A 13,254-nucleotide genomic window follows, 5' to 3' on the forward strand; every position below is an offset into this window, starting at 1 on the left:
GGGGCCACTCTTCATCGCGGTGCGCGGGCCTCTCACTGTCATGGCCTCTCTTGTTGCAGAGCACAGGCTCCAGACATGCAGGCTCAGTAGTTGTGGCTCACGGGCCTAGTTGCTCCGTGGCATGTGGGATCTTCCCAGACCAGGGCTCGAACCTGTGTCCCCTGCATTGGCAAGCAGATTCTCAACCACTGCGCCACCAGGGAAGCCCCAGTATAGGTAATTTTTTAAACTTTGAGGATTTGTTCTATATTTAACATTTTACTTGAAAATACCTTTAGAATTTATATAAATTAAGGTTGCTGTTTTCCAGAGTGGCTATACCATTTTACCTTCCCACCAGCAGTTTATGAAAGTTCTGTTTCTTTACATCCTCACCAATACTTATTTATTGTCTATCTTTTTTTATATATAAATTTTATTTTATTTTATTTTTGGCTGCATTGGGTCTTCGTTGCTGCACGTGGGCTTTAGTTGCAGCGAGCGGGGGCTACTCTTCATCGTGGTGTGCAGGCTTCTCATTGCAGTGACTTCTTTTTGTTGTGGAGCACAAGCTCTAGGTGCGCAAGCTTCAGTAGTTGTGGCACTTGGACTCCATAGTTGTGGTTGCAGGCTCCGTAGTTGTGGCTTGCAGGCTCTAGAGCACAGGCTCAGTAGTTGTGGCACACAGGCTTAGTTGCTCTGTGGCATGTGGGATCCTCCTAGACCAGGACTTGAACCTGTGTCCCCTGCATTGGCAGGTGGATTCTTAACTACTGCACTATGAGAGAAGTCCCTGTCTCTTTTTGATTATGGCCATTTTAGTATGAACTGATTTCTCATTATGGTTTTGGTTTGCACTTCTCTTCTAACTAATGATGTTGAGCATCTTTTCATGTACTTATTGAACATTTCTATATTATCTTTGAAAAAATGTCTCTTTAGACCTTTTGCACATTTTTGTTAGGTTGTGTCTTTTTATTGTTGAGTTATAAGAGATATTTGTATGTTTTAGATATAAGTCCTGTATGTGATACATGATTTGTAAAACTTTTCTCCTGTGCTAAGTGCTTTCTTTTCAATTTTTTGATAGTATCCTTTGAGATATAAAAATTATAATTTTGTTGAATTCCAATCTATTTATTTTTTTCTTGTGTTAATTATGCATGTGGTGTTTTACCTAAGGCCTTATGTAACTCAAGGTCATGAAGATTTTCTCAAGTATTTTCTTCTAAGCATTTTATAGGTTTGGTTTTTATATTAAGGTCTATGATCAGTTTTGAGCTAATTTTTGTGTATGGTGTGAAGAAGCTGTCCAACTTCATACTTTTGAATTTGGCCATCAATTGTCCCAGCATCACTTGTTGAAAAGACTGTATTTTCCCCATTTAATTGTCTTAGCACCCTTGTTGACATTCACTTGATGGTAGATGTATAGATTTATTTTTGGACTCTGAATTCTATTCCATTCATCTGTATGTTTATCTGTATTGCCAGTACCACACTGTCTTGATTACTGTAGTTTTGTAGTAAGTTTTGAAATTGAGAAGTGGGAGTCCTCCAGGTTTGTTCTTTTTTTACAAAATAGACTTGGTTATTCTGGGTCCCTTGCATTTCTATATTAATCTTAGAATTAGTTTGTCAATTTCTGCAAAGAAGCTAGCTGGGATTTGATAGGGATCACATTGAATTTATGAAGTAATTTGGGGATTAGTGCTATTTAGCAATATTAAGCCTTTTGATCCATGGACCTGGGATGTCTTTCCATTTATTTAGGTCTTCTTCAATTTTTTTTAAAAACAATATTTTATAGTTCTCAGTGTATAATTCTGAACTTCTTTTGTTAAATTTATTGGAAAGTATTTTATTTGTGCTGGTGGTATGGTAAATGGAATTTTAAAAAATTATTTTTAGGGTGTTTATTGCTAGTGTGTAGAAATTGATTATCCTGCAACCTTACTGAACTCTATTAGTTCTAATAGTTTTATAGTGGTTTCCTTAGGATTTTCTGTATACAGATCATAGTATCTGCAAATAGTTTTAACTTCTTTCTTTTCAATCTAGAGGGCTTTTATTTCTTTTTCTTGCCTAATTTCCCTAGATAGACCCTCCAGTACAATGTTGAAAAGCAACTGCAAGAGGAGACACCCTTGTAATCTTAGAGGGAAAGCATCCAGTCTTTCACTATTAAACATTATGTTATCTGTGGAGTTTTTGTATGTGCCCTTTATCATGTTGAAGAATTTGCTTTCTCTTCCTAGTTTCTTGAGTATTTTTATCATAAACAACTGCTGGAATTTTCTCAAATATTCTTTCTGCATTTATTGAAATGATCATGTAATTTTTGTTTTTATTCTATAGTTATGATGTATTACATTACTTCTTTTTTGGATGTTAAACCAACCTTGCTTTTCTGGAATAAATCCCTTTTGATCCTTGTGTATAATCCTTTTTATATGTTTCTGGGTTTAGTTTACTAGTATTTTATTGAGAAATTTTACATCTATATTCATAAGAGGCAATGGTCTTTACTTTTCTCTTGCAGTGTTCTTGCAAGAACAGGGTAAATAGAGTCAGGAAGTTTTTTCTTCTATTGTATTTTTGGAAGAGTTTGTGAAGAATTCTTATTAATTCTTTTTTAAATGTTTAGTAGAATTCAGCAGTGAAGCCATATGAGCCTGGGTATTTCCTTGTGGGAAATTTTAAAATTACTAATTCTATCTCTTGTTATAGATAATTTTGAATTTTCTATTTCTTTTTTATTCTAGTTTAGAAGTTTGTGTCTTTTTAGGAATTTGTTCGTTTTATTTAAGTGATCTAATTTGGCATACAGTTGTTCATAGTATTCTCTTATGATTCTTTTTATTTCTATAACATTCATATTAATGGCCCCTCTTTCATTCCTGATTTTGATAATTGGAATGTCTCCCTTTTTTCTTTGGTCACTCTAGTGAAAGGTTTGTCAATTTTGTTGATATTTTCCAAGAACCAACTTTTGGTTTTGTTGATATTTTTTGTTGTTTTTCTATTCTCCATTTTATTAATTTTCCCTCTGTTCTTTATTATTTCCTTTCTTCTTCTTGCTTTAGGTTTGTTTGCTTTTCTTTAAGGAGTGTTTTTAATGTGTTTTAAAGCAATTGTTCTTTTAATATATTAATTAAAAGCAGAGACAGGTCGATCTGCATTTAAATTCCTCCTTTGCTACTTGCTAGCTTTGTGATTTAGGAAAAGTTAGTCTTAGAAAAATTATCATACAAGAGTAAGATGTTAATACATACATCACTGGTGGCTTTGAAGATAAATGAGTTAATGTATTTAAAGTGCTTAGATGGGCCTGACAATTAGTAAGTGCTCAATAAATGGTAACAGTAGTTATTAAATATTCCACTTAGAAATTTCCATGTTTGTATTTATCTTAGTAATGTTTTTTCACAAATATAAGAAGTATATCCTTCTAACTCTAGATGATCAAAAACTTTCAATTAATAGGATCTGAAATGAGATTTTTAGATCAACACTATCTCTTCCTGTGAATATTATAGGCTTTGTACCTGTATTTTATTTTGAAAATACTTGAAAAAATATAAAGAAATGATTATTTTTGAATACATTCTTGGTAAATAAATGAATACAAAATTGATATAGCTCTAGGCTGGATAACCACCCAGTTTGTTTCACAAATATTGACTGGTTAAATTGATCATTTATATATTTTGTGGATCATCAGTCTTTGCCATATATGTTTGCACTCAGATTCTGGCAATTAACCGTGGAGAAAATTTGAAGATACTGACGGTCAAGGTTAACATTTCTGATGGAGTGAAGAATGAGTTCTGTAGGTGGTGCATCCAAAACAGGTCTGTTTATAGATTTTTACAGAATATTCTTTTTTTCATTTTTAAAATGCTATATTGAGATCTATATGTACTGATAATGGAAAGATGTCCATTGTGTTAAAAAAAACAAAAACAGTGACAGGCAATGGATATAGTGTCTTGTAGTGAAGTGGATGGACCTAGAGTCTGTCATACAGAGTGAAGTAAGTCAGAAAGAGAAAAACAAATACCGTATGCTAACACATATATATGGAATCTAAAAAAAAAAAGGTTCTAACGAACCTAGGGGCAGAACAGGAATAAAGACATAGAGAATGGACTTGAGGACACGGAGAGGGGAAGGGAAAGCTGGGACGAAGTGAGAGAGTGGCATGGACATATATACACTACCAAATGTAAAATAGATAGCTAGTGGGAAGCAGCCGCATAGCACAGGGAGCTCAGCTCTGTGATTTGTGACCACCTAGAGGGGTGGGATAGGGAAGGTGGGAGGGAGACGCAAGAGGGAAGAGATATGGGGATATATGTATATGTATCGCTGATTCACTTTGTTATAAAGCAGAAACTAACACACCACTGTAAAGCAATTATACTCCAATAAAGATGTTAAAAAAATTTTTTTTAATTTAAAAAGTACATATGTTGTGTATGTTTAAATAGGAAATATCTGGGAAGTACATAAGAATTATTAATAGTGATTATTTCTAGGGAGAGAGACTTTTACTATAATCCTGTACCTTATGAATCTTTTATAAAGAGTATATTTTCTTTTATGAAAAATGAATTAATAGAAACATACTGTATATAGTATATCTGAAATGTTTTGTTTATTAAGGATAATTGAATCAAAAATTTAATTTATCAGATATTATAGGAATAACAGATGAATGACTGAGGCTGGCTACTAGCTTTTTTTCTTTTTTAAAACTAGCTTTTAGTGCCAATGCATAGGATAGTCTTGTAAATTATTCTGTCCGCAAATGTCTGTCATATCACTTTGAGAAAATGCTACACTAAATGGTGCTGCTTTTTTCTTGTGGTAGATTTAAGGGGAACTATATCCTGTATCCATTTTTATTTTAAATGTGGGAAAATGAAAGCTAGATGGAGAGAGCCTATCTTTATCTATAGATACCGAATGTGGGGGAATATATTTCTTTGCCAAAGTGGAGAATATTTCTTTGTCTGTAATGGGTGAATAAAGCATGTCTCTGTCAAAAACATACGTATAGGCCCTGGGTCTTATTCATTTGTTTACAGTACTTTCCTGACCCCCCCGTAGGTATTTGAGTTTGTGACTCTGTCTTAATTCGTATGCTTCATTGTGCACATCTTACATAGCATGTATTTTGTATTGTGAAATGTAGTTAAAGTGAGGTCCTTCTTAGTTTTATTCAGCAGTGTTTAACTATTGAATTAGAGGAAGAATCAAGTTTTACAGTGATACCCTGTAAGGGAAACCCATTGTATTTCCTTTAAGTTTAGAAGTAATAAGGTCTGTGGCTTCGCTATACTGTTTCAGGTCCCTTCCAGTGCTAAATGAATAGATCACAGGAAGCCAGTCAAGAGACAGAAATTGCTGTGGGGTGAGGAAGAAAAAGGAGTTTCTGTAATGCAGGAAGTGAGTATAGCTGGGTCTGTGGTCTAAAGGTCACTGTGAATGAGTATAATTGAGGCATCCTTAGTTATAAAATAGACCCACAGCACTCTGTTCCAGGGAGGTGAGCAGTCACGCCACAGGAGAACCTTGAGGTTTAAGGAAGCCTACTGGGGCTTCCAGAGAAATTGGGTATCTAATGTTAAAGATTTCCATTTTTTTTCCTACAAGCAATGTGGAAACCTTGGTTTGGCTTTAAAGGGAATGACCCCCCAGCAGACATCGGATAGATTCATTATAAGAATCATTCCTTTAGGGCCTTCCTGCCTCTAAGGACTCTTTTCCTAGTGTATTGTCCCATGACCCAGGGCTGTCTATGTTCTCTCCTAACTGGCCAAGCTCCAGAGTATGGTGATAAGAGCCTCAGTAATCTGGCTACTGCCATACTTTCTAGCCTCATCTACCCCGCAACCTGATCCTGCAGCTTTATGCCCTTGTATTACTAATCTGCTTCTAGTTACTCGAGCTTATCATGCTCTTTCATGCCTCTAAGCTTTTACATATGGTATGGTTTCTTCCCAGAATGCTTTTATTCCTTTGTCTTACTTGGTAAACCACAATTCATTTTTTTAAAGCCGTCTCAGATGTTTCTTCTGGGATGTCTTTGTTTGACATTGAATTTCCCCAATTAATAACAACACAGCTATAAGTTTTATTGCACTTTGCTTTATTGTGCTTCACAGATATTGGGGTTTTTTTTTTTTTTTTACAAATTGAAAGTTTGTGGCAACCCTGTGTTGAGCATATCTATTGGTACCATTTTTCCAATAGCATTATTTTTTTGGTTAAGATATATACATTGTTTTCTAAGACATAATGGTATTACATACTTAATAGACTACATTATAGTATAACCATAACTCTTGTATGCTCTAGGAAACCAAAAACTTCATGTGACTCACTTTACTGTGATATTCACTTTATTGTGGTGGTCTGGAACCAAACCCACAGTATCTCCAAGGTATGCCTGTAACATAACAAAATAATATTAATAACTTTCTAATTCATATCCTAGTTCTCCCTACGTTTCATGCCCTCAGGTATAGGTGACAGTAGGGAGAAACAAGGATTTGGATGGAAGGAAGGATGTATGACCTGCCTAAAAGCACTTTCGTTCAAATTAAAAAACTAAACTAGACTCAAATAATACCCTTCTATGGAAGGGATTCAATTAGTTATTATTATGTAGCCTTTGGTGTATCACATTATAAGTAAGGGAGATGACAGTGCCCCTGAAGTATATTAATGGTTTATTAGGAACCATTGATAAAATATTAATGTTTTCTATTCAAGAGCCATTGAAGGACATGGGCAGAGATGCTGTAGAAGTAGGGAACACAGAAGTGGTAGGACTGAATTTGTTTGTCCTTTTTAGCTTGTGTTTTTCTCTTACTGTTCTTTCTCCAGTTTCTACTAACAGTGGGTTCTCTGGCATTTGTATTTATCAGTATGTATGCAGATACACTGCCTAGTAGAACAGTACAACCTGAGGAATAGAGTGAGTTCTACTCAAGGATGACAAGAGGCAAAGGTTAGAACAGAGTTTCTCCTTTGCTCAATCTACTTTAACTCTCAGGAAGAGATTAAGAAATGGAAAAAGAAGGACATAGTGCTTGTCTTAGCTTCGGCTGCCATAACAAAATACCATAGACTAGGTGGCTTAAACAACAGAAATTTATTTTCTCCCTGTTCTGAAGGCTGGAAGTCCAAGATCAAGGTCAGGCTGATTTGGTTTCTGGTGAGAACCCTCTTTTTGTCTTGCAGACAGCAGCCTTCTCATTATGTCCTCACCTGATGTGGGGGGAGAGAGAAGGGGGTATCTGATATTTCTTCTTTTAAGGGCACTCACTAATCCTCTCATGGGGGCCCTACCCTCATGACCTCATCTAAACCTAATTACCTCCCAAAGGCCCCGTCTCCAAATATCATCCGATTTGAGGGTTAGGGCTTCAACATACTAATTTTAGGGGACATAATTCAGTCTATAGCAGTGGTTCAGTAATTTTTTGGTGACTTTCTCATATCTTAAAAATTTTTACCATTATTAATAATGCCTTGGGGACTCTCCCCAGAATAGGAAAGTTTTTTCCTCCCTTAAGTTTTATGTGTTACCATGGTTACCAGGTTTTTAAAAATAAGAACTCCAGATGTCATAGTAATAATTTTCAGACATCACTGTCTCTCCTTACAGATTATGTTACTTTGGATTCAATAAAGTTTCTTCTCCCCTTTTCCACTTCCTCTCTGCTCTTCCAGGAGCCCTTTTATGGCCTTATTATTGTTACATCAGTTTTAGTATAGGCTTTTCTTTTTTGCAGGTGGAGACCACGTGGCTTTGCAAGGCCAGAGTTAATGAAGATCTTATACAACTCACTGGATGATTCCTTTAAACGCCTTATTTATCCTCTCCTTTGTAGAGAGTTCAGGTATGCATCTTGTCTTATTTAACTTTCTGGACTGTTTACTTTTATGTATGGTAATAGGCCCATTAAAGCGTGTAGTAAATATTTGTTGATCCATTAGCCAATCAAAAGAACTGAGTCATAATCACAGAGTCTTAAATTTAAGCATAGATGTCAATCTGTAGAGGCATTCACATGCATAGATCACAAAACACAGCTCTTAATTACGGTATACTTTTCAAATCTTGACCACTTAATGTGTACCCCTTCCAGTTCTGCAATACTAGTCTTGCAATTTGACAACCAAGCCAAACAAATGGTTTTATTGATGAGAGATTTGGCTTGGGAGAAACAAACTAAGAAGTTAATGGAGAAGTTAGTTGGCAGCAGTTTTAGAGGTAAAAGAGCCAAAAAAAGCATAAGGATATCAGGGGAGCACGTGATGAATGTATTACTATGAGAGAAAGCTAATATATATTAGCAGATGGAGTTGTTTCAATGAATAATTATCAGCAGTGATGAACAAATATTAGGAGATTATTAAGGTGACCATCTAAATGGACTAGCAGAAGAACTAAAGGTTACAAAGAACTGCAAAAGAGGTGAGGTACCGAATTGTTTTTAGGGGAGGAGGTGGACAGAAATGTTGGGAGGCAAAAACCCTCTTTCCTGCTTCTCTCTAGCCTTTGTCTTGGTAGTCAATGTTTAGACACCAGCCATGCCTTCATATATGCCTTTCTATTTGCTATAGATTTTCTTCATTCCCACTTATTTAGTGTTTCAGCAAGGGTCACCTGGAAACTATAGATTTCTAGCCATCTCTTCAGCCTCACTAGAATTTATAGCAGCCTTTATGTTTGTCTGTTTTTCTTTTACTGGGCTTGGCCATTGACTTTGGAGGCATTTAGAGTCAGGAGTGAGCAGGTACTATTAAAAAGGACATATAGCTCCTTTGTCCAACCTCTTTTTTATCAAAATCATTCATTCTCTTGATTCATCCTTTTATCTTGTGTTCTCATGTCGCATATAATGTCCAGTGGTGCATTTGACATTTTTGCATATATTTGATGTGAATAGCTTTACTGCTTGTGGAATAGTTTCATTGAGATTTAATGTGTGCAGTTTGCTGTGGGATTATTTAATGTATAATTCTTCTCCGACTTCCATTAGCAGTGGCAAGCAAGAGCACTTTCCTCCTCTTTTTCTAAAATGCCTGTGGTTAAAAAATATGTCTTATTTCATTCCATAAGGTGGTTTGCAGACATTGTCTACAGATGTATCTCTTCATAGAAATACTTGTAATTACCTGAAACAGCAGTTGAGGGGGAAAACCCTCAATTGATTTATTAAAGTAATTAAATTACTTTAATTCTCTAATTAAAAAGAAATTTGTCCAAATGCAGAAAAATTGAAAGAATCAGTAAAACAAAGGAAAAAAAACCATATAATTTCACCACGTAGAGATAGCCATTGTTAACTAGACTTTTCTCCATTCATATGTGTGTATTAAAAGAGATCAAATAGACTATATTATTTTGCAGCCATTTTATTCAGTTGACTATATAAGATTCAGAGTCTACTTCTGCATTTTTGTTTCCATGACTGTCATGATCTTTCATCCCTGTGTCATTTTTCACACATACCTCTTTCATGAAAACTACATTATCAGTATTACCAAGTGCTGTCTATTATGCCATCTTTTATTATATCTTGAATTTTGCCTCCTCTCTATCTCCATCTTTACTAGGAGAAAGTATATCCATGGTTAGTTCAGGTTATCATCATTTCTTGTCTGAATTACTATACTAGGATCATAGATGATCTCTGTCTTGTATTTTCTAATACATATTCCACATTGCCATCCTTAAATTCCCATCTGATTATTTCATACTCTTCTACTTAAAATCCTTCAGTGGATCTTCTTTGTCTCCAGGATAAAATCCAAGCTCTTTAGAATAACCCTTTGTGGTCTGTGTTTTTCTTCCTCTGTAGCCCTTTGTCTTGGTATTTCTTTTTATTTTATCATATGAAGTTACTTGCTTTTTCTATAAATAAGCCATGAGCTTTGACATCTGCTGCTTCTATTGCCCAGAGTGTTTTCTCAATGCTCTTCAGCTACTATCCCTGCCTTTGTTTGCTTAACTATTACTTATCCTTCTTGATTCACCTGAGAAGACATCTCTTAGAAAGTTATCCTAATTTAGCTATCCCTACCGTGTGTTATACTCATCTGTTTATTTTTCTGTCTCTTCCACTAGACAGTGATCTTCAGGGTAGGGATTTTTTCAGCTTTGTATCTCTTACATCAATCACAGTACTTTATATAAGATTGAGTACAAGTGCTCACTCAATAAATAAAGTTAAACGTGAAGATTTAGAGATACCTGAAATGATATCTTCATGTTGCTTGGCTGAATGCAGGGAGAATGACAGTGAAATATTAGAGAAGATGAGAGAAAAGCCGTAAGAAGCTGAATTAAGCCAGGAAAACAAATGTTGGTTAGCTGTATGTGCCTTTAGATATGTAGATAATTCTACCTCAACGCTGATAGAAATATGCCCTGAATTGCTTTTGCTCTTGTGGCCATTGGCATGCAGTTTGTTTTTAACCTAGGCTAATAGAGAAGACACACTTTTAATAAATTCTTTTGAGTTTCAGGAGATAATATGTTAAGAACTCTTGTTAAATAGGCAAATGGTGTAAAACTTAGTTTCCAAATGCCTTTAAGTCCAATAGAGATATATATTTTTATCCTAGAAAAAAATTTGAAAATTAGACTTTTAATAGCTTCTCTGGATAAAATTGGGAAATTATTTATGTGAGACAGGGTTCTGGACTGGTATTAATATCTGTGGTCATGTCACATCACTGTGAGAATGACGAGGGGATAGATGTAGGGAATGGAATAAAGTGAGAAGATGGCCTTGAGATATATATAGGTGAGGGTATAAAACTAAGCCTTGTTGGAGGAGGCTACTTATGATTCAGTAATTGACCACTAATTATGTGTTTATATTTTTAATCAGCTGATAAACTTTGACATCCCATGTAATGTCCAAATCTTTATACACCCTGTCTCTCTCATATACACAGATACTTTATACATGTAGATTTCTTATATAAGGGTGAGCAGATAGAGGAGTGTAGGTATGACAAACTCAGCAGGTTTGATACCACAAAATTGTTTGAGGTATCTGCATTACTGAGCTTAGCAAAAAGAGACTCAATATAATTTTGTATGTGATTTTTTTCTCTTAAGTTATTTTGTTATAATGAATGCTCCAATAAGGAATAATTGTGTTCTTTTTCCAGAAGAAAATTTGAATGAATGAAAACTGAATACTTTATCTTTTTTCTTCTCTTTTTCTATTTCTAAAGATCTTAAGTTATTTTGTTATAATGAATGCTCCAATGAGGAATAATTGTGTTCTTTTTCTGGAAGAAAATTTGAATGAATGAAAACTGAATACTTTATCTTTTTTATTCTCTTTTTCTATTTCTAAAGAGCCAAACTAACATCAGATGCAGAGAAAGAATCAGTAATGATGTTTGGACGGAACCTTCGTCAGCTCCTTTTAACAAGCCCTGTCCCAGGGCGTACCTTGATGGGAGTGGATCCCGGTTATAAACACGGTTGCAAATTAGCTATAATTTCTCCTACCAGTAAGCATACCTTTCAGCGTTTTATATAGAAGTTGTTTGGTTGGTCATAAATTTCACTTCATATACTTCATGAGGATTTGGAAATAATGCTAATTTTCAAGGAACAGAAGATGGTTTTCTCACAAAAAGCGATATAGGAATCAGGATGAAGCTTCCTGTTGGGCCTGTTTGTAGACTCAGTCAACATTTACTATCATTTATGCCCTTTCCTAGGTCACAATAGATATATTGAGGATTAACTGGGCTCAGACTTTAATAACTCTGCTTATCCCCCATCAACTTCTGTTTATACTGACTGCATTTATATATGATACATTTTGATTCTGTGTATATTTTATTTTTGTTTTTTTAAAAATATTTATTTATTTATTTGGCTGCATCGGGTCTTAGTTGCAGCATGCAGGATCTTTTTGTTGCGGCACACGGGCTTCTCTAGTTGCTGTGCGTGGGTTTCTCTCTAGTTGTGGCACGTGGGCTCCAGAGTGCGCGGGCTTAGTAGTTGCAGCTCACAGGCTTAGTTGCCCTGTGGCATGTGGGATCTTAGTTCCCCAACCAGGGATTGAACCTGCGTCCCCTGCAATGGAAGGCGGATTCTTAACCACTGGACCACCAGGGAAGTCCTGATTCTGTGTATATTTTAAATACCATGAGACATTTTTATTGTTTTGTCCAGTCAGTATTTTTTTTCCTGTTTACTCATTTATTTGCCCTTTCTATTATCTTCATTTCTTTCTGCATTTCTGTGTTTCCATTTGAGATCACTTTCTTTCTTCCTAAAACTCTAGTCTGTTTCTTTTTAATGTGGATCAGCTAGTGACAAATTGTCTCGTTTTTTTTGTCTGAAAGTTTCTGATTTGCCTTCGGTTTTGAAAAATATTTTTGCTGGGTGTAGAATTCAAGATTGGCAGTTATTTTCAGTGCTTTAAAGATGTCATTTCTTTCTTTCTTTTTTTTTTTTTCTCCTGGCTTTTACAGTTTCTGTTGAGAAGTCAGACAAAAGTCTTATTATTGCTCCTTTGAAGGTGATAATTTTTTCCTCTGCCTGCTAAGATTTTTTCTTTGTGGCTTTCAGAAGTTTTCTTATATGCTTAGCTGTTTGTGTGTGTGTTATTTATTTGTTTTGGAGGGAAGGGGATGTGAATTCTGCTTGAGGTTTGTAGACCTTCTTGCATCTCTTTCTGGAATTCTAATTACGTGTATTTTAGACCATTCAATTTCCTCTTCTATTTTCAATTCTTTTATTTTTTATTGATTGTCTTTAAGTTAATTAATCCTCTATTCTGCTATGTCTAATGTGCTATTAAATCCATCCATTGAGTTATTTATTTAAGTTATGTTTTTAAGTTTTTGAATTTCCATTTGGTGTTTATAAAAAATAGATTACAGTTCTGTGGTGAACTTCTTCACCTTTTAATTTTTTTGATTGTTTACATTTTTCTTATGTTTCTTTTGGTTTAAGTTTTCATTCCTAGAATAACTTTTTCTTTCATATTTAATTCATTCCTAAGTTCTTTCATCTTCTGACATTTCTAATTCTGATTTATTTTATTCTCATTTTCTCTAATCTTTTTTTTTTTTTGGTAGCTTGTTCTTATATATTAGGTTACAGTTTTTCCTCTGTTTTGGGGCACATCTTTCTGTAAGGACATCATACTAGTCTTTTTTATTTCCTGATTTGAAAAATAATCATTCTATATGAAATTTGACTATGATCCTTTT

At 34.8% G+C, this 13,254-nt stretch overlaps 1 protein-coding gene across 5 annotated transcripts in view; it reads left to right on the forward strand.

Annotated features, from left to right (window-relative positions):
* The window catches only part of SRBD1 (S1 RNA binding domain 1), a 230,348-nt gene that overhangs the window by 42,797 nt on the left and 174,297 nt on the right, over nt 1-13,254 (forward strand). For all 5 annotated transcript variants that reach the window (XM_019943104.3, XM_019943105.3, XM_019943106.3 and 2 more), the window contains exons 10-12: nt 3,730-3,833; nt 7,788-7,895; nt 11,378-11,535. In XM_019943104.3, coding sequence (XP_019798663.3) covers nt 3,730-3,833; nt 7,788-7,895; nt 11,378-11,535 — 370 coding nt within the window. The remainder of the gene's footprint in view (nt 1-3,729; nt 3,834-7,787; nt 7,896-11,377; nt 11,536-13,254) is intronic.

This window comes from Tursiops truncatus, chromosome 14 (assembly GCF_011762595.2).
Source record: "Tursiops truncatus isolate mTurTru1 chromosome 14, mTurTru1.mat.Y, whole genome shotgun sequence".
Lineage (NCBI taxonomy): Eukaryota > Metazoa > Chordata > Mammalia > Artiodactyla > Delphinidae > Tursiops > Tursiops truncatus.